The sequence below is a fragment of the Cavia porcellus genome, unplaced genomic scaffold (assembly GCF_034190915.1).
Source record: "Cavia porcellus strain 051 isolate PalLab524CR breed Dunkin Hartley unplaced genomic scaffold, mCavPor4.1 scaffold_13, whole genome shotgun sequence".
Classification (NCBI taxonomy): Eukaryota; Metazoa; Chordata; class Mammalia; order Rodentia; family Caviidae; genus Cavia; species Cavia porcellus.
In genome coordinates, this window is record NW_026947496.1 from 52,351,280 (window position 1) to 52,373,145 (window position 21,866).

The 21,866-nt window shown below is 42.7% G+C and overlaps 2 protein-coding genes across 2 annotated transcripts in view; one reads left to right on the plus strand and one right to left on the minus strand.

Annotated features, from left to right (window-relative positions):
- Positions 1-21,866, minus strand: part of Frmd4b (FERM domain containing 4B) — a 334,677-nt gene that overhangs the window by 195,455 nt on the left and 117,356 nt on the right. The window lies entirely within an intron of this gene.
- LOC100732310 (actin-related protein 2/3 complex subunit 1A-like) lies at positions 9,801-11,392 on the plus strand. The gene has a single exon (XM_063260239.1). The coding sequence runs from the start codon at positions 9,930-9,932 to the stop codon at positions 11,040-11,042; it is 1,113 nt and encodes a 370-aa protein (XP_063116309.1). The 5' UTR covers positions 9,801-9,929; the 3' UTR covers positions 11,043-11,392.

Here is a 21,866-nt window from a genome sequence, read left to right on the forward strand (position 1 = left end):
CAAATAAGTTTTAAGGAAGGGACCCTAAAAGTTATATTGTTGGATTGTTTCTACCTTATCAGTCCCCAGTTCACACACGTTGTTTAAGCAGCAGATGGAACTGGTCGTCTCCATTTCCAAGTGAGCTGATGTCTGGAACTGGGTTGCCCACATTCCCCACGGCTCAGCAGAGAGTGGTGCGGGCTCAGTTCAGCTTTCCCTGAGCAGAGCTTTAGGGTTTTAATCTGCTGAGAGACTTTCTGATGAGTGTCCCCACAGAAAGCCTGGAGCTTTCATGTTCTCCAGTGTCCTTCAATGCAAGAAGAATTGCTCCAATGGCACTCCCAGAGCACTCTACTCTCATACTTCTGTATGTGTTCAGTCTGGGCTGAAGTTTGCACTCGTTCGAGCAAAATGATGGGTTAAATCAGTAAATAAGTCAGATTAAGGGATCTGATTTCAAGGATTACTCTGTCACTGTGAACACTGTAAGCTCACTGAGTCTATTTCATGTTTCTTTTTGTTGTTGTTTTATGGTACTGCAGTCCACAGCTACACCCCCAGTCCAATGTTTTATTTTGAGACAATTTTTCACCAAGTCACTAACTTATCTAGACTGGGCTCCAACCTGCAGTCTTCCTGCCTCAGTGTCCCATCTAGCCGGGATCACAGGTATATAGCAACATGCCCATGTCTGTTTGATGCTTTGTCTCATTACAGAAGGCCACACTGCTCTTTTTTTTGAGTTTTAACCCTTTTGCCTCAGCCTCTCAGTATTTTCTATTCCTTCAGTCTTGAATATTCTTCTCCATCAGGTGGTTCCATACGATGAACTCCCATCCTTTACCTTTCAAACTTCAGCTTTAACATTGGATCCTCCAAGGCAGGTTAGCATCTCATCTCAACAGCTTGAACTTCCTCTTTCATAGCACCATCGCATTTAAAATTATCTGCTTAGTGCCTGCTTTTGACATCAGACTATAAGTCTCCTGAGCAAAGGACTCATGCTTGCCTTGTTATTACTGTACTGTTACTGCTTAGCATAGTGTCTGACTTCTGGCAAGTGCTCAATAAATTTCCAATGAGCAGAAGGAAGTATAAAAGCTATACATGGACACAAGGAGAATTTATCCTCATTTTTAAAAGTTGGGTACAGCTTAAGAGAGAGCTTAGAATTGATCAAGAATTAAGAATAATAAAGTTTGGAACCTACTGCTTAGGTCTAGAGGAAGGGAGAAGGAAGAAGGATGGGAGAAAAAAAGTGAGAAAAAGAAAACGACCCTGGGATAAAGCAGGGAGATCTAGAAAAGTGATCAGAGATGCTTCAGTGTGAAATATTCCTAAAAGATGGGAACAATGGCTGCTAAGAAAGAAGATGGTGGTCAACATCTCTGGTCCAAACCACTTTAATCCTATGACCTGATTCCGATTGGTCTCAACAGCAGTGGCAAGGATTATCTGACACACATTTGCCCCCTTCTAAGTGGCTTAGAGTTCAAAAGCTCTTTCCAAGTTATGCTAGAAGCAGGATAAGACGATGTGAACTTATTTGCCTTGTGGATCTGTTCTTTGTTTCTATTTTTAAAGCAGAATACTTGAGTCTGCTAACTGATTTAGTACAGGGTGCAGGGAATCTCAACTCTTACTGGCAAGTTTCATTCCCATTTTGAATGGCACTTTCCATGTACACTACTATGTGGTTATAGAGAGGATAAGTAATTTAAATAAGTAAGATACACAGCATGAAAAATAAAATGCAAACATTGTATTTACATGATAGAGCACAACTATACAAACATCAGATCACAACTAGGCTGGGGAAGAATCTCCAAAAGCCCACAACCACTAAAATATAGTTGTGTGGCCTGTAAAGCATTCAGATTAACCTCATTTCTTTTTATAGCAATCAAGATTTATGGAGATATGGTCTATTTAACTATTCTACCCAAGAAAGTACACAACAAAGGAGAGAACTGTGTACCTCAAGAGCCAGGTAGATGTCCCAATGCTCCAGAATTTAGTCACCTATTTTACCTTAATGAGTCCTATAGATTTTTTATTCTTTATATTTTGGAGATTTTTTTCCTAAATATACATTATTAAAACTATTGCTTGAGGAAGACAAGCCATGTTTATGTCTGTTTTATCATAATCTCTCGGGCTCTCAATGCCTCCATATAAAAAGAGTATATGTCTGAGTGAAAGAGGCATTGTGGCAGGAGATCTGATCACAGAGTCTACACAGGGAATCCAATTTCATAGAATTTACACAGGGATCTGAACACACAGAGTCTACACAGGAGATCCAACCACATAGAATCCACGCGAGGCATCCAGTCACATAGTCTACACAGGGGATCTCAGCACATTACACATCACAGTGATTCTTTCATTTCCCCTGTCTGGTGTGGACATCAGTGATCACCCAGCATCCACTGTACCCAAAAAAGATGAATTTAGACTCATTATGATAATCACATTCTTCCACCAGTGGCTGGTTTAGGGACATGCAGGGGACCCATTCTTGGCCAAAAGGGGAATGTACTTAGGGGACTTCTGGGAAACCTCACTTGAATTTTGGAGGCATCCTGAAGTCAACATAAAGAGTTTATTTAAACAAGGCAGTCATCAAGAAGAAAAGTCAGAGCCTGCAAGAATTGCACATGAGCTGTTCTGTCTTAGGATATCCTGAAATAATACATTCCTTATGAAATATGACATAATGTATCTGCTTATCAACTGAGCCAGTTAATGTGTGGGTTCTTTGCTGCACACATCACATTAGACTAAAAGCCTGTCATTTACCTTTGTTCCTCATAGCCTAACACAAAATCTTACATGTATCAGGTGCCTAATTCACACGTGCAGGGGTAAATTGAAACAAATACCCAACTTAAGATGTACAACATGAGTTTCCCAGTCGACTCTAGTGCTCCTGGTTACCTGATATGTAACTAAGCAACCCAGGTCATGAACACAGTGGCACAGAGGCAGGTGAGGATTATGGTGTCAGGAGATGGCACAACTGCTGATCCTGATGTTGTGTATAACTGGAGGAATTGAAAGCAAAGACAACAATGAGACGGAAGCATAGGTATCACTGACTGAAGGGTGACTGAAAAGGATTAAGGTGATAATTTAGTCTAAATAAAATGCAGTCTTGACATTTTTGGGTTATGAAAATAAGCACGCACAGACAAAATCAGGGAGGAGCTTGTGTGTGCGTAGAACACCTGGGGATATGCCAGAGTAGCTAAATGTGTGGATGATATGATGATGCTTGTGTGCACCCACACAACGCAATGCAAAGGCTACACAGCGGCCCCAGCACTTCACTGATAAGAGCTCCTTAGACCAGTGGGCACCCTGATAGTCCTTAGAAAAGGGAGCTTTATTCCTTCTTGATAGTCCTTAAAAACAAACCTTGTCAGTTATTCACATCGGGGTTTCACAGCCCATCTTCCTGTCCTCAACAACTTAAAAATTTTATCACCCCTCGGTGGGTGGCTAGGAGTTGGACCCGAGGCTCTTGCACTGAGCTACATTCCCAGCATCTTCCTTTTCTGTTTTTCAATTTTAAGACAGTCTCACTAAAATGCTAATTTACACTTCTGGGCTCTAACTTGTGGTCCTCCTTCCTCACCCTTCCAAAATGCTAAGATTACAGGCAGGTGCCATCATGCTTGGCTACCTCCTCATTTTAAAACTATCCTAATTGGGCAATTACTACCATTAGTCAAGGAATTCAATGAATGGCAAATACACGGAAGGTTAAGGAACATGGCTTCTAACAGGGGTCTTTTGCTGGCAAAGTGAAAGTGTTCAATGTTAGAGACGTTTCAATAAAGAACCTTTGCCAATCAGATAAGTGAAAAGCAGACCCCTTCCTGCCATTGCTGCTTACTCCAGAGACTGAAAGCCTGGGCACTATTCAAACACAGTCACAGGAACCTTCCCAGAGAGGAGAAACAGGCTAGACAGGTTTGCACCCAATACAACAGCATGAAGATAAAAGTGGCTTAAGGACATTTGAAACGTACAAGCTCAAGTGCACCCCACATGCATCCCATGTGTGAAACACAGAAGAACATTCTCGCTCTCCTCCAAGCACGTGTGCAAGAATATACATATAGATACACACATGTATGCACACATATGCAGACACACACACACACACACACACACACACACACACACACAAATTTCTCTTTGCACAGTTTATTCTAACCAGGATTGGAGGTAAGTCAATCCCTAAGAATGTTTTCTTTAAGAAAAGTCCAAATAAGAGAAATCCAGAACAATTTTTTTTAAAAAAATGAGATTTAGTCCTTTAATAGAATTCTGAAACAAGTTTTAAAAAGGTACATATTTTTCTGATCTAGAAATTCCTCTTCACAGCACTATTTTCTGTAATATTAGGGTGTGAACCAGACCTCTACCACCTGAGACCTGATTATTAGGGTTAGAAACACTGGACAATAACTTTAGTTGAGTATATGTTGATTTGCTTTTATGAAGCAGCCCTTAGTCACTCAGTCATCAACATCATCTATGAAATGGCTGTTACTATACTTACTGTTGCCTCTACTTTGTAGATGTAAAACCAGGTTTATCAAAGAACTTACGGGAATGGTGATTAGACCGGCCATTGGAGAGACCAGACACGGGGATCCTTGGAGGCTAACAATTTAAGCAGAGTGGACAGTTTATTGCTTCGTACTGGGTGAAGTTTGGGTACAAATAGGCCAGGACTGGAAAAATTGAAAGTCAAGTTTATATAAGCAGTTGGGGATAAGCACACCAACAAAAGGAGAAGACTGAGAAAAGGTGAGCCAGCCAGTTCAGAATCCAAAACTCCAAAGGATCAGAGAATAGAAGAGGTCAGCTATCCTCAGAAGTGTTTACTAAGAGAACAGGGACCACGACCAGAGACCTTGGCTGTGTTCTTCACAGTCATATCCTTAGGGCTTATCACAGGGTCTGGACATAAAAACACTCCACAAAAGCTTGCTGAAGCAGGTAGCACAGGGGCTAGAATATGGTTCAGCAGCCTGGGAGGAAAATGTGGGTGCCAGTTACCAAACACTGCCATGTCGTAGACAGGGGGCTTGGACTACAGCTGATGGAAACACACCACTTACTAATTTAGGTAAACTGGAATTCATGGCTGTCTGACTAAAAAGGGAACAGGCAGAGTCCAGCGGGCCTTGTGATGCTGAGCATGATTTTGCTCATCTTGCTTTGCTACTTCTGTTTAAAACTGGCTCATTCATGCTGAGCCTGGTCCCTTGCACATTTCAATCTTTCAGTTGGGTGTGCATCCAACAGGGTACAAACTGCAAGTAAAGTACCGTCAAGTGCAGGTCGTTATAGCCTCACAATCAGAGAGGAGAGAGAGCTCCTCCCTGTCAGTTCTGGCAGCCACATCAAGGGGAAGAATGCAGACTGACTCATGAGCACTGTGGCCAGGGTGAAGGAGATGGGCTCCTGAAGAAGGCACCAACCTGGGCCCAGGAGAGCAGAGTGCCAGCTTCCTCCAGAACAACTGTGGAATAAAGGAGTTCCTGCCTTCAGATGACAGGGGTAAAAGGAAGTGGGCAAGCAGGAACAGTTAACAGAATCTTGAAAAGGGCTCGTGCTTTCTAAAACAAATGGTTTTTAAAGAAGGGGTCTTGCTATGCAGTCCAGGCTGGCCCTGAAGTCAGTATCTAGTGCAAGCCTCTACCTCACAATTCTCCTGCCTCATTCTCCAGTTACAGGCATGTACCCCCACACTGGTTTGAGCTCTTGTTTTTGAAGCAAATCCATATCCAAGCTATGGTAGGACCCACTGCCCAGCTGTGACATCCCTGTTCTGGGACACACTGTCTAGCTGCCTCTGATATCATATTTCCCATTCTTTTTTCATTTGTATCAGAAATATAATAAACCATTGTGATTTGCTTTCTAGCCTGCAGAAAAGGCCTTTTAGTTCCTTGTCAGCCCATTCACATGGAATTTAATTTAGCCTGATGTTACTTAGTGAAATAGTAGCACAGATAGGAACTATATTAACAGGAATTGCCTTTTATTAATATGAATTCAAATTATATGTATATATATGTACATATATATATTCTTGCATTTAATTGACTTGGTTACAAGGCACCTTGGGAATAATACCTAAGTTCTCCCAGCTGTTTCAAAGCAAAGGGACATATTCCTCTTGTATATTCATCCAAGAATATCAGTAATAACACATTATCAATTTTATTTGGATCCCATGAGTCCAAAAGTTTAAAACATTATTAAAAGGACCCTCACTCTTGCCATCTGGGAGGTCACTTGTCATTCTCTTTTCCATATACCCAAACAAAAAGACAAAGCATCAACAGGCAAAGCCCTTTGCCACAGACACCTCCAGGCTTTTAAATGGCCAAAAGTACCTCGTACTCTCACCAGCCCAACTCAACTTCTAGAGCTGTAGACTCCAAGAACGATGGCTCTGGAGAACCCTGCGCTGGACTGCAGCTTGACACTCACTGCTTAAATCTTTGCTGTCAGGATGCCACGGCCTAAGGTCCCATGCAGGGCTCCACAGAGCAGCCAGCTCCTCTCAGTCAAGAGTCACCACCACCCTTACAGGCTCAGAGCTCCAACCAGAATCTCTCCCCTCACTTTGCATACTGTTGCACATTTTCTTCGTGAAATGCTCACTTCTAGAGGAAAAAAGCAGCAAGGAATGACTAAAGTAATGCCGCCCCCTCCTTTACAGTTTCCCTAGCGCCTCCTCTTCTCCCTCCTCCTCCAAGGAAGCTCAACTGGCAGCTTTGCTGCAGAGGTGTGGCCCTCGGGACAGGTCTTCACAGCTGTCAACAATGCCCTGATTAGCAGTGCTTACCTATTACCAATAATAACATCTGCATGTGAAAAGAGTGTCTTCCAGGGTCTCCCTGAAATGGGCATAAATCAGAAAAGGGTGGATGTGGCTGCTTTAAGGAAGATAGGGTAATGTAGGGACCCTTCCCCTACAACATCCTCCTGGTGTTACCCAATACAAATCAGGCAACAGGAGATAGGCTGTGACACAGAGTAGGGGCTAGCCATGGGAGAGAAAGAAAACAGGACAACACTGTCAACAACTCCCTTCAAAGGGTGAGCAGCCGTGGGCTCTGGGCTTAGTTCCCGGGGTCTTTAATAGTGTGAGCACTGTAGAGTGGAATGGAGCTACTATTCACAGGGAGGCATTTCTCACTCAGCATTGTCCCTAATGGCAAGCAGAGACTTTATGCAATGCTTAATCAAAGAAACAGAAACAATGAATTATGTTTCATTGAGTCTGGGCCTCATAAGAAATGCTCTGTCTGCCGCAGAGAGGACAATCCATGAATGTTCACAGGTGACAGGACTGTTGCTTTGTGAGACATTCTGATGTGATGGTATCTACTGAGTCTGGGAGGGAAAGTAGTTTTCCACTTGAGTGCCTAGGCCACCACAGAACATGCCTGTAGTCCCAGCACTTTGGGAGGCTAAGGCAAGAGGATTACAAGTTTGAGCCCAGCTTGGGCAACATGATGAGACCTTTCTCAAAATTCCAATAACATGGAGGAGGGCATGGGGATGCAGTTGAGTGTGAAGGCCCTGGGTTCAATTCTTAGTACCTCAAAAGGGGTGGGGGTGACTGATGCTGACTGATCAGGGATGTGGGCCAGAGTCCCAGGGTGGCTGCTGCAGTCAGTTGTTGATGTTCCTTTAAGTGAAAGGAGAGTGGATGCTGCTCCACTTCTACAAACATTCAGAATTTGATTTTATTTTTTCCTGCTGAAGACCAGGCGCTGAGGTTTTTACTCCTGTCTACATTGAGGAAAAGGATCTCCTGTGGCTTGTGGAGGAGAATCCACAGTGCATGGGCTTAGATCAAGGTTAGCCTATGTTTTCTTTAACTATTTTAGACTTTGCAGGCCAGTGGGCTCAGGTGTGATGACTCAACTCCGCTGCTGTGGTAGGAAAGTAGCCAGAGACAACAGACACACAAATAGGGTAGGCTGCATGTCAATAAAACTTTATTGACAAAAACAGGCTAAATCCAGTCCTTTGCCATTTGGATTATGAGAAATATGTCCAGGTTGTAATGCATGAATGGAAAGGGATTGTGAAGCCAGGAGAAAATTTCTGTTTGGGAAGGAATTTAGATGCAAGCCTGGAAAGTGCCTTTTGAAGTGATGGAGAATCCTGTAGTTCTGAGACCTGAAATATGCAGTGTGATTTTTAAAACATGCAGTGCATGTTTAAGTAAAAATTAAAATTTATTAGAGTAAAAGACATATTTCATTAATTCTCTTCAAAATACTACCCCTCACTTGGGACACAATTTTTAAAAAGCATTTTAAATATTTTATTAGTACACGTTTGCAGGGCATGATGATTACACTCATTGTGGGGAGCTGGAACCTGAATATAACACATCTTAATTCATTTGCCTTCCCCTTCCCCTTTTCTCCCTTCCTCCTCTGTCAACTTCCAACACAGTTATCTCATCATTCTTGCCACTTTCTGAGCCGTTCTGGAAATCCTCTTTGGTGAGTGGCTTTTCCTGGCTGCCTCAATGTCCTGAATTGATTCAAACTGTTTACAGATATTTCTGTCAAATAAAGACACGGTGGTGTCCTTGTTACACCTTATTCACTGGCCTTTTGCAGATTTTGGCTCTTCCCCAAAGTTAAAGTGATGTGAGAGGTAAATCGTTGACTTAGTTCAGGACACTGAGGTAACCACAACACTGTGACTACAGACATGAGAAAGGACTTTAAGAGTGGCTTCAAAAAGTGGCAGGAACGATGAGATGTGTCCAGAGTGACAGAGCATATTCTGAGGGGCATTAATGGCAATGTGTCTTTTACTGTAATACATTTTTAAAATTTAAATATTCATCATATTTTTGATCCTGTCACATATTCCTTCTGACTACCAATCAATAGTGCAATTCTGGACTCCTCCATGAGCTCTCTCTAGGTTTGTTGAAAAGTAAACCATGGAACCCCTGTAATACAAAACTCCACTGGCACTTGGGGAACAGAACAAAGTGCTGAGCCATGATGCTGAGCTATGATGAAACAAAACATAGCACATGGGCATTTTCAGTGAAGAATAAAATGAGAAAACAAAGTCACACATGTGTCAGGTGCATTGCAGGAGCTGGACAGGTGGGTCTGGGTGGGGCCAGACAGAGGCAGCTGTCCTGAGAAGGGCCAGCAGCATTTGGAGACAGCTGCAGATTTCTGGCAGGACAGAGCCACTCTTACAGCGAGGATGGCTCCAAATGGGAAAAATTTCAAGTAGAGAAGGCAGAAGTCTGGAAGTCCACCCAGGTCCACAGGAAGACTATGGCTTGGCATGACTTTTTACAGTGGCCACGTGAAGCATAGCTTTGCAGACAGATTCCACCCAACCTATGTAGCACCCGCCTCTGCCCTGGCCTGCCTTATGACCATGGAGAGCTTTTACCCCTTTTAAGGCTCTGGCTTGTTCTTTGTAAAAACTGAGAAGAAAAACACCTTTACCCTCAGGTTCCTCATGAAAAACACGCGTGTTGCATCTAAAGGGACAACTCAAGGCAGAGTGGTTTTTCTGTAAACGGTGCTTGTGATCATTCCGCCATTATCCCTGTCTCAGCAGGAAGTAGCCTCTCGCTTGGTTCAGCACTTCTTTGTGAGGCAGAGGCCACAAAAAGAAGAAGTAATAGATTGCTAACAAATTCTGGCTTGATCTTTACCTTGGAGCTCAATGTAATTTCTCACTTGCACAGTAGAGAAACGTTAAACAAGAATTCATAAACATACGCCCGCGCCCGCCAGAGCTTGTTCTCGTCGACTGACCAGAGTCCGCGAATTCTCCGCTGCGAGCCCCTCCAGACCGCCCAGACCTCAAGTAAAGAGCAGCATTGCTTTCTATCCTTTGAAAACACTAAGAATATGTCCCTGCATCAGTTTTTACTAGAGCCAATCACCTGTCATGCCTGGAACAGAGACCGTACCCAAATTGCCCTTAGCCCCAATAATCACGAAGTTCACATCTATAAGAAGAATGGGAGCCAGTGGGTGAAAGCTCATGAACTCAAGGAGCACAACGGACACATCACAGGAATTGACTGGGCTCCCAAGAGCGATCGCATTGTCACTTGTGAAGCCGACCGCAATGCCTATGTCTGGAGTCAGAAAGATGGTGTCTGGAAGCCAACCTTGGTGATCCTGAGGATTAACCGCGCAGCCACTTTTGTGAAGTGGTCCCCTCTAGAGAACAAATTTGCTGTGGGAAGTGGAGCACGACTCATTTCTGTTTGTTACTTTGAATCTGAAAATGACTGGTGGGTAAGCAAGCACATTAAAAAGCCGATTCGCTCTACAGTCCTCAGCTTGGATTGGCATCCCAACAATGTTTTACTTGCAGCAGGATCCTGTGATTTCAAGTGCAGAGTGTTTTCTGCCTACATTAAAGAAGTGGATGAAAAGCCAGCCAGTACACCCTGGGGCAGCAAGATGCCTTTTGGCCAACTGATGTCAGAGTTTGGTGGCAGTGGCACTGGTGGCTGGGTCCATGGAGTCAGCTTCTCTGCCAGTGGGAGTCGTCTGGCTTGGGTCAGCCATGACAGTACGGTGTCTGTTGCTGATGCCTCAAAAAGTGTACAGGTCTCCACTCTGAAAACCGAGTTCCTGCCACTCCTGAGTGTGTCATTTGTCTCTGAGAACAGTGTTGTGGCTGCTGGCCATGACTGTTGTCCGATGCTCTTTAACTATGATGACCGCGGCTGCTTGACCTTTGTCTCCAAGCTTGACATTCCAAAACAGAGCATCCAGCGCAACATGTCTGCCATGGAACGCTTCCGCAACATGGACAAAAGGGCGACGACTGAGGACCGTAATACCGCTTTGGAGACACTGCACCAGAATAGCATCACTCAAGTGTCTATTTATGAGGTGGACAAGCAAGATTGTCGCAAATTTTGCACTACTGGCATCGATGGAGCCATGACAATTTGGGACTTTAAGACCTTAGAGTCTTCAATCCAAGGCCTCCGAATAATGTGAAGCTGAGCGACCCTGTCATCCAGCATGAGAACGGCGGCTGAGCCCAGCCCTGCCATTCGCATGATGGTGAGGAAAGCCAGCCCAAGGAAACACTGTAACACATACCGTGCAAATATTGTGTGTTTTTGTTTGAATATAATTGGTGAAAGTGTTGGTTTTTTAAAAAGCAGCAATGGTTTGGTTTTGTTTTCGCCATTTCATTCCATTCTTGACCAAAGTTTCTCTTTAAATAGTTTATTATGGAATTGTCACACTAACTTAAAGGAAAGGTTGAAGAAGGTATGTAAATTGTCTGCTAGAAAATTAAATAAAAATCCTGAATGTTAAAAAAAAAAAACAAAACATAAAAACCAAGACAAACACAGAGATGGCTCGACACAGCTCACTTCTCTGTGTGCCTCAGAAAGCAGGGCCATTACCATGCCATTGCTCTTTAGATAGTCAAGGGGCTGACCAAGTGGCACAGTGGCCACCACCATCCAGTCACCTTTACATCCAGATGTTTACACATTATCTACCCTTGCCCTTCACAATCAGGTTGTGACCTCACTCTCCACTTTGGGAGGAAGCCTCATTGGTATAAAAAAAGCCAGTTAGGGTGTGAGCTGATATGGGGCATAAACCAGCCCACTGGGAAGAATCTCAGGTCTATCCACTTGGAATTCAGGGTAAGCTTCTTCTCTCCATATGTAAAGTACAGAAGTAGGGACTAATAGACCACATCTAGTCTTGATATTATAAGGAAGACAGTTTGACAACAAAGTCTACGTGTGGGAGCCTGGAGTGGAGACAGGGTCAGCCTCTTGATCACACCTCACCTAAAGCCCAAACTCTTTGGATTTCTCAATTACACAAGCCAATAATACTCTCTACTGCTTAAACAGTTTTAATTGGGGTTTCTATAGTTCATATGGGTTCTTCTACTTTCAGAATGCCCCATGCCAACAAGAACCCCACCCTTTCCTCTAAAGGATCGTATTTCCTGACAGCAATGCAATTTCCTAGTACACAGTGGCGGTCCTGGCCCGAGGCCCACCGGCTGCACAGCAAAAGGACAAAGGGGAAAAGCCCAACTTGGGCAGCTTCCCACCTCTGTCCCTCTGCCACATCTTGCCCCTGACCATTCCTCTCTATCCTGACACTCCTTTGGGAATGCTTTCCATCACCTGATTAACTTCAAATTTCCAAAAGTAGGGCTGATTCCAGCTCTGAAATTCTGGTAATTCCTGTGCCAGGGTCTTGGCATCCTGTGTCAGAAAGTATACGTGCATGAGTGTGTAAAAGATGTGTGCATGAGACAGTGCATGAGCAGATGAACAAGCATCAGTGTGAGTGTATGTGGGAATGTGTGTGACTATAGACAAGGTGCAAACCAGCTGTTGTGGAAAAGTGTGCCACCAGGGGCAGGCTGTCAACTGACACCTTCTGAAGACAGGAAGTAGGACGGACCTAGAAATTGCCACAAAGAAGGAAAACAGCATGCATTTTATGTTTAAGTCACAATGTCCCCTTTAATAATAGTAGAGCCTGGGAAGTTGTGGGAAAACAGAAGAAAGAAATCACTTTTTTATTATAATGGAAAACTACTTTAGACAAATGGTTGAAAAATCTATACGTGGTCTACAGAAAAAGAAACCCAAGGAGCAGGTAGAATTCCCAAGGCTCAGGAACTGTCTTCTGAGATAAGTGAAAGAGCAGACCTGGTCGAGAGGGGAGCACTTATTCAGCTCTGCGAGCAGCCAAGCCAACAAAATGGCCCCGTGTAGCCAGAACTCTGATTTTAAAGCCAACTCCATCAGGACAAGCCATCCCAATTAGAAATGATTCCAATTTTCTGCACAGCAATACTAACTCACATGCTGCCTGAACAGTAACTCAACAAGATATTACCGATGCTATAAATTCTCTATTGCTTCTTTTGCTTGGAGAAAGTTTAAGTTAGGACTTTAAGTTCTTGTTCTTACAGATATGACTCAACTCAGGAAAACTACCATTGCCTACCTGCAGCTCTGCGTGCGCCCAGGTACGCCTGGGTAATATGAATGCATTGAGTAACACTGTTTGTACCTGAGATGGAGAAGGATGCGCTGACAGCAGTGGCTTTCTGAACTGTATTTTTCTTCCCACAGGATATGAATCATTCCAAGCCTAATCCCTCAGCAGAGTAAATCTCTTTGTCAGAAGCATGAGGAATCCAAAATGCTCTGTCTCGTGACTTCATAAAAATATTTGACTACTGAGTAAAGTCTCCAGTTCCAAGGCAGATTCTGCCAGACTCTTGCTAGAGGGAACTTTTAACAGTCCGCTCAATAAAGGAGGGAGCAATTCACATACTGTGGATAACTGTCTAGGGATGTGATTATAATATAATTCACACTGAAATTCCTGTAATGATAAACTTACATCAAATAGAGTTCCAGGATACATTTCTTACAATGTAAGATATGCAAGGCCTAGGCATTTGAACTGTTATCTACATCAAATCAGAACAAACCCCTGGATGAATAAGATAGTCCTTTGTTCAAAGATATTCCCTCTAGAGGTCAAAGAGAAATTCATTTGATTTTCTGTTTAAGCTACAAATGGCTACAAGCTCACCAGGAATTCATATATTCTAGGCAACAAATTACTCAGGTTGTCTGAGATTCAGACCTTAAAATTAGTCCCCCTAATAATTTAGGTTTCACTAGGAAGGGGTGAACTCGGATGAATGCTGAAGTTGGGGCCCAGGGCTGGAAGAAGAGGCAATCAGAGGATCTCTGAGAGTAACGATGATGGAGAATGCTGGTGACAAGCTCCTCAACTGTGCCAGATCCTCCAGGTTCAGCAGGCCTGCAGATACCACAGCCTTGTCTGAGGTTACCTTACCAGTGGTGAGTCTCAGAGTGATCATGGGTCCTCTGGTCCCATACAGTAGTTTAGTTATACCTCTATTACAGCAATGCCCGTGGTCTGTGAAAATGGTTCACTCCCATATTCTTGATACCTTATCTACTGCCTAGAATATACAGGAATATACTGAGATGGAGAAGTGATTCATTTCTTTTCTCTAATAGCTTTTAATACTCTGCTCTTGTGCTGAATTTCTTAAATCTTAATTATTATATGCTTTGGTGTACATTTATACTGGTCATGGCTAATTGGAGTTCTATACGCCTCACTTATTTGTCAATGTCTTTTTCCATGTTTAGGAAGTTTTCTGCCATTACTTCTGTCTTCTGTGACCATGACTTTTATGATGTTTACTGTCTCTTGCTTTCTCACTGATTCTGATCAATCTTATTTGGTTTCTCTTTGTACCATCTAGCAGCTATTGGATTGATTTTTCATGGCCCTTAGCTATATAAAAATAATTTTTTTTTTTTTTTGGTAACAGGAATTGAACTCAGGACCTCATGCTTTTTGGCAGGTGCCGTGCAGCTGAGCTATATCCCCAGTGGCTTCTTGCTATTTTTAACAAATATTTCTTTTCATGGTCACTAACCACTACCCTGTCTTTTAGGTCTGATGTTCTGTCCTTAACTTGGTTTAATCAGCTGCATATACTTTCAAGAATTTTTAATTTCCTGGATATCTGTTTGCATCTGTTTCACAGATTTTCTTTCTTTCCTATGTTGGGCATTTATGGTTTCCATTTTTTCCACTAAACTCTTCTATTTTTTAAATCTGTGTCTATCCTTCATTTTGATCAGCATAACTTTCTCTCTTTTTCTTTTCTTTTTTTATTTTTTCTTTGTTTTTTTCAGACAGGGTCTCATGCATTCAACATGAACTAACTAGTTCAGGCTGGTCTCAAACTAGTTCAGGCTGGCTGAACTAACTAGTTCAGGCTGGTCTCAAACTCACAATGCTCCTCCTGCTTCAGCCTCCCAAGTGCTGGGATTATAGCCATGTGCCACCATGCCTGGCTCTTTTTTTTTTTTTTTTTTTTGTCTTTTTAAGACAGGGTGTCATTGTGCAGTTCAGGCTGGCCTTGAACTCACTTTGTAGCCAAGGCTGGTCTCAAATTCGTGATGTTTCTCCTGCCTCAGTGACCTAAGTGCTGGCATTACAAGGGTGTGCCACCAGCCCAGCAACATCATCCTTTTTTTCACCTGAGAGATTTTTTTTTCTAATTTCATTTTCTCTATGTCCCCATTAATATGAGTGTTTCTTTCTCCTTTCTTTCTTTCTTTCTTTCTTTCTTTCTTTCTTTCTTTCTTTCTTTTTTTTTCTTTCTTTCTTTCTTTCTCTCTGCTGCTATCAATGCAGAAAGTTTAAACAGATGACTTCTGATTTCTTCTATTTCATTTCCTTCTGGACTTGTCCTGGGTGTGCTGGTCTGGGTTGCATTTTGCTTGTGTGTCTTGTCATTTTCTATTTTTTATTTTAATTTGTTTTCTGTGTTGATGCCTATAAATTGCCTCTTGTAGATAGCTTTGTCACTGGTATTGAGGCTCCCTAGGAAATTCCAGTCCCCAGACATGTCTTCTATGTGTAGCTGGCTCTTTGTCTTTGTGTCTGTTCCCAAATCCTACCTTCCCAATTTATTAGGGATGAGTAGTTGCTGTCTATTTGGCTCACTACCCAGTGCTTTGGTACTGGACTATGGTGATGGGCATAGACAATCATAGTGTTGCCACATAAAGGAGAAAAACTGATTTACAACGGTACAACACCCTGGCTAAAGTAGTACAATTAGCAACCACAATCGCATCAAGTACAGCTAAAAACTGACAAACTGACAAAGATTAATTTGATACCTTAAACCATAGAAACAAGATCTCCTCTCCAACAGAGGGAGTGCTCACCTCCACTCATTGCTCCTCCGCGCCCAAGGCTGCTTAAATTCCACATGTGGGCATCCCACTCTCACACCACTGGTCACAGGGCAGGAGAGGTCATGCTGGCCCACCTTTACCACCACCACTCTGTTCCCTAACCTTGCTGCCCCTAGAGTTTCCAGTTAGCCTCTCCAGTGAACAACAAAAACAAAAACACCAAACACTTCCCCTTGCCAGAAGAAAATAACCTGTTGGCCCACTGAGAGGGAGCAGTTCCCTGGTCACTTGCCCTTGTGTGTGCTGGTGAAATCTGCTGCCAGGCTGCAGTGTCCTCTGCTTGGCAGAAGGCAAAAGAGTCACGGGGCCTTATATCCCAAACCTATACTGTGTGGCTTGAGTTAGCGGCACTATTTCTGTCCATCCATTTTTTTTTTCAAACTTCCCAGTGTGGTGGTCCTGCTCTGCCTGCAGCCCTGTGGGCTGGATCACCACTTTATTAAGTCTTGTGTCTATGTTTTGTTTTACCTACAAGTGTCTTATTTCAGACTCACTTTGGCATCCAGATGTAGGTCTTTTCCTTAGTGTGTTTTTAGTTGATTTTCTGAGTCACCCAACACAGCCTTTGCCTCTATTCAGCCATGTTGAATCAAGGGCAATTTTTTTGAATGAGTGGATTAAAGACACTAAACTAGATCAACACATGAAACTATGAAGCCAGTCAGTAATATTGATAAAAGTAATCATTAATATTCACTGAGCACTAATGACCTAAATGCTTATACGTTTTATCATCTCATGTACTCTCCTAATGACTATAATGTAGACATTATTATCTCTCTTCATTTTACAGTTAAGGAAACTGAGGCACACAGATGTGAAATAACTTCCTTAAAATTACTTAGCCTGGTCTTGATGCCTGGCAATCTGATGTTAGAGTTAGGTAAAATCTTGCACTGTATTTCTCTTTATCTTATCCTGAAGAGCAATCATGCTTGGGTTCTCATCAAATCTCAAATCCTTTTCCACCACACTGCTTTTCTCAAAACTGTTTCTATATGGCTACAAGTCACTATAACCCCACTTCATAACAAAGCTTTATAACAAAGCTTCACCAAATGTCATCAAATCTCAGAAGTGCTTTTGTGAGGTACAGAGAGCCCTGCCTGGTGCCCATTTTGGTCTAGGAAGTTTATATTTGCAATCCCATGGAAAAGTTACTGGAATTCCAGTAAGTTAATTCCAATCTATCACTTTCAGTGCAACCCATGTTGAGAATAAAGACGCTAAGACATATTTATAGTTATGCGGAGTCAAAGGCATTCTAAGTCCAGCCAAGATTGTGGTTCACTGGAACAATGGTCTCAACGCAGGGCCAACCCCCGGCTTTATTACTTCTTGACAAGGGGAGTGGCTTGATGAGTGGGTAGAAGAGTGGCGTGAAGTACCTGAGTACCATGAGCTGGGCTAGTAGCTGGCCTGGAATTCTGGCCTGGAATTACATCTGCAAAATGCAGAAAGAAGGATACGCAGAAGGAATAATCTGCATAACACAATTTTGAGGTAGTATCTAATGTTTTGGGGCTGGTGCATCAGCTCTGATGTGCAATCTTTTAGGCCCTGTTAAGTCACAGCCTCTTTCTCACACGTTTTTTGGGAATTGTGGGGCAGAGAAACAGCGACAGTCACCTTGCTTCAAAGCCTACACATCAGCACCTTGGCCAGACAGATTTACATTGCTTAAAGCCAATTGACAGGCTAAGGAAATGGCCTGACCAGCTCTGTACATATCAACTCATGGACATAGGGTCCAGTTTAGCCAAAATGGAGATAATTGCTATTTTTTCAAGGACAGCTATTCAGGTGGTCCTCCATAAAGAGTGAACAAATATACAGCATACATGAAATAACAAACGTTCCTATCTTCATCCTTTAAGGTTTAGAACTTGTCTTGATTGCTTTAATAATCTCAAGGGAATGTGAAAATTCACCACATATCAAAAAGATATGCAGCATTCCACGAAGTCACAAAATTAAGACAATAAAACCCTGCATCTCACACGCTTACAGCTCCAGAGGAAAAGAAAATTATGCAAAAGGCTTGAAAAAGAAGGGGAGAGAATTTTCTATTTGTTTAATTTTTTCTGTGTACACTAATGCCATTCTATTCCCTCAGGGATTTGAAACCTGCTGGAATTTCTGGATTCTGGGCTTTGTTGGGATTTCCATTACACTGAATGTGATTTATTTTAATAAGCGTGACGTTAGCCTGGAGAAGAAATATACACGTGGAATGATTTCAACTATATTTCTCAAGACACATGCTTCATTTCCAGAGGCAGAGTGGAAAACACAGTTGTATTTCATTCATACACACAAAGAGCGCGCTTCCAGAAAAAGGTGGTTACAGGTAACAGATGCTTATCAAGAAAGAACCATAAAATCCTGTATAAAACACACAATATCCTCCTCAGATACCACATGCAAGAGGAAATAATACACTGCTTTAACAACAGGAAAGCACAGACAAAACATGACTGTCCATCAAGTAGACAATAACACAAACCAGACTTGGGGAAAAAGCACCAAACAGTTCTGTGCAGAAAGTATGCTCCCTTTCTCCTTTAATGAATTTATTTTATGTGGCCGAGAGCCACATTTCTCAGAAAATAGATGGTTCTTCCTTTCAGCAAAGGAAAATAATGCTTCCTTTTAATTAGAAGGTGTTCCTTCAATGCGAGTCCCGTAGTGCAATGGCCAAGGAAGTCAATGGTAATCATAGATCTCCTACTAGGTGGAATCGATAGATGCTATTCATTGCTGCAGGTGAGTGGTACATTAAGTTGAGGTGATATGTAGCACATTTCAAGGGACTGCATTTTAACACCATCACAGCCACTGCCTGGGGGAGGGCCTATGTTCAGGGACTGGACTCAGCCAGTCTTTTGGGAAGCAGATGAGTCCTCTTCGAGGGTCATCCATGGTGGAGGTCTTTCTAACTTTGACTTCTACATAGAGTGCGACCCACAACTCACAAGCGTTTTAAGGCACTTACCACTGTTCAGTGGGAAAAAGGATTATTCAGATCTGTACCTTGCAAACAGGTAGCTATGAGTCAACCATTCAAATGGAGGTAGAAAATCTCCAGGACAGCTATTCGAGGTTGGTCAATTGCCTACAAAGGGAGCCTGGTCAACTGGCAAACAGATCTACATCCCTACTTGTTATATCATTTCAAGCCTTATATACCTGGCCTTCAAGTGTCTTCTGTGTCCACGGTCAGTTCCCAAACACCTCTTCAGTATCCCTTTGCCTGGCTCCCCACTTCCCTCCAGTCCTCCAGTGCACAAGATCACATGGTCCCACAGCCTCTGCACAGGCTTGCACTTCCAAGTGGGACCCTTAACTTTTTGCCCCTTCTGGTTGAGTCCTACTCAATTGTTAACTCTTATGCTCAGCAGGAAGCTGTTTTTGACCAACCAAGGCCAACTTCACTTGCTAAATAACCTCCTAGAATTGCACTTTTCCTCCAGATTCATCTTAGTTTGCAATTACACAATCATTCACAAGACTGCTGAGTTTTTTGTCTTTTTCGTGGAGCTATGGGTTTTTAGAGAGTAGGGACTACTTTCTGATTTTGTTCTCTATTGTATCTCCATCCCTCATGACTTCTTTGCAGGATCAAGACATATTTGTGAAGACATACTCAAAGCATTTGTTTGATTTAGTAAGAAACAGATTTTTAAAAAAAATAGTAGTGCGTGGACTGAGAGTGTATTCAATGCAGTGCACCTGGTTAGAATGGGTGAGGCCCTGGGTTCTTTTCCTGGCCCAGAAAAGGAAAGGGGAGAGGAAAAGGGTGAAGAAGAAGGGAGGGGGAGGGAGAGGGACAAAGAAAGGCTAGCAACTCATCTTGTATAATCACTTATACAAAAGTAAAGTAGCTCAGTACAGCACTCCATCCCTCCAATGAGAAACATTAAATTTGGAGTTCTATATGGGGAGAGCACTTTTGGCTTTGACCATCATTTGATGCTAAGCAACACAAGACCAAATTTTCTGCCTACTTTTAAATAAGGGCATCGTTTTACAGCTGGCTTTGTGGAGTGAATTTCTATACAAGCGTTCTGAATGATGCAAAGCACACGCTCCAAATCTTATCGGAAGAAATATTGTTTTGTAAATTAAGTTGAAATGTGTTGGAATTTAGTCAATCAGGTTGTCTTCAGGATCAAAAATCTCAAATGGAACACTGATTCTAAGTCAGATCTGGCCATGGCATTAGTTTCTTACGACTACTGCAACAAAGTACTATAAAATGAGTGGCTTGAAAAGCAGAAAATCATTCTCTCATAGTTCTGACAGTGAAAAGCCCAAGATGAGCTTGGCTGGGCTGAAATCAAGGCCATTCTCCTTCCCAGGCTCCAGGAAGAATCAAGTCCTTGCATCTTCCAGCTTCCGGTAGCTGCTAGCAGGCCCTGACTTGTGGTCACATCACCCCAATCTCTGCCTCTGTCTTCACATCGCCTTCTGTGTGCTTCTCTAACTCTCTCTTATAGGACACTTGTGATGGCGTGTAGGGCCCATTCAGATAATTTAGGGTAATCTCCCCATCGCAAGAACTGTAACTTAAGTCCCATCTACCAGGCCTTTGGTATGTACAGCAACATGCACTGGTACCAAGAATTAGGATCTGATATCTCTGGGACCGCTCTTCCAACTACTACCTCCATCTTTTTCAACCATAAACATATACTATAAATACATTACCCACTACAGTGGTAGGCAGATTTCTAGCACGGGCCCTAGATATCCATACCAGTGTAAACCATGCAGTTAGAGTTTGTGACTTGCTTCTAGCCAAAAGAAGGTGACAAAGATGAAGGAATGCCACTAAGCCTGGTGAGACCCTAAGCAGAGGACTCAGTTAAGCTGTGTCCAGGCTCCTGACTCACAGCAACTGTGAGATAATAACGGTGTGTTGTTTATGCCTTTAAATTTGTGGTAGTTTGGTATGTGGTTTGCAAAGTGTTTATTACCAGATGAGCAGCAGGGAAGGGTAAGCACCAAGTAAAGAGTCAACTGCATCAAATGCCCACACAGCAAAGTACTTAGGAAGAAACATGTGTTGCATAAGTGAGATGACTGAGAGCCAGAAAATGGATTTACATTAACTGGAAAATATACTGGGGGATGGATGTGAGGAAAATTTAGAAATGGAAAAGAGAGTTTCAGCCAGCTCTTTTCAGTTAGGGCTAGAAATCCAATGGAACGGGCCAACACAAGCATTAATAAATAAGTCCAAAAAACAGGAATGTGGAAAGTTTGTTGGCTGGCTTAACTGCAAAGTTGAGGTACCTGGCTTTAGGCACTGGTACTTCTCCATCTTTCCTTGTCTCTCAGTTCTTTTTCTTTGGTGTTGACCCCACTCTCCCCAGAGCATTCCAATGGAGCCAGTGGTCAGTCACTTGTAGGTGCAGCTGACTGCAAGTTCTTCTGTTATCTGCTACTGGCTCTGCCTGGCCATATCTGAGACACATGTCCACCTCTGACACAAGGAACCAAGGGAATAGCACTACTTAAATCAAAAGGAAGGGTGAGGTTCTCTACCTAGATGCTGGGCTGGCAAATTCACAGGTGACCACAGCCTACCATGCAGCACGGCCGAATTTCCTGGTTGCTAGCTCTATGTTTGGAAAAAGGCTGAGAGAAGCTGTTTCAAACCAACAACCCAAGAGTTAAGAGGTAAGTGGAGGCTCCTACACATAATGTGCCTAGTAAAGCTTGCAGATGGAAATGTAGGAAGTGATATGGCGGATAAAAGTGGGTTCAGGGAGTTGGCCTGCTGGAGCTTACAAGGTGGCCACTGGGAAGGCTTCTAGAAGGGAAGCCTCAAACAAACAGAGTTAAAAAAGCAGAACCCCTTTCTAGCAAAAGCCTTTAAGATTTATGAAAAGGGATGCCCTCAAAAAGCGCTGTATCTTTCACATCTATAAACAATTGCTATTTTATTTTACATTCAGTGTCATATTTATTTCTACAAACAATAGTAGGCATTTGGACA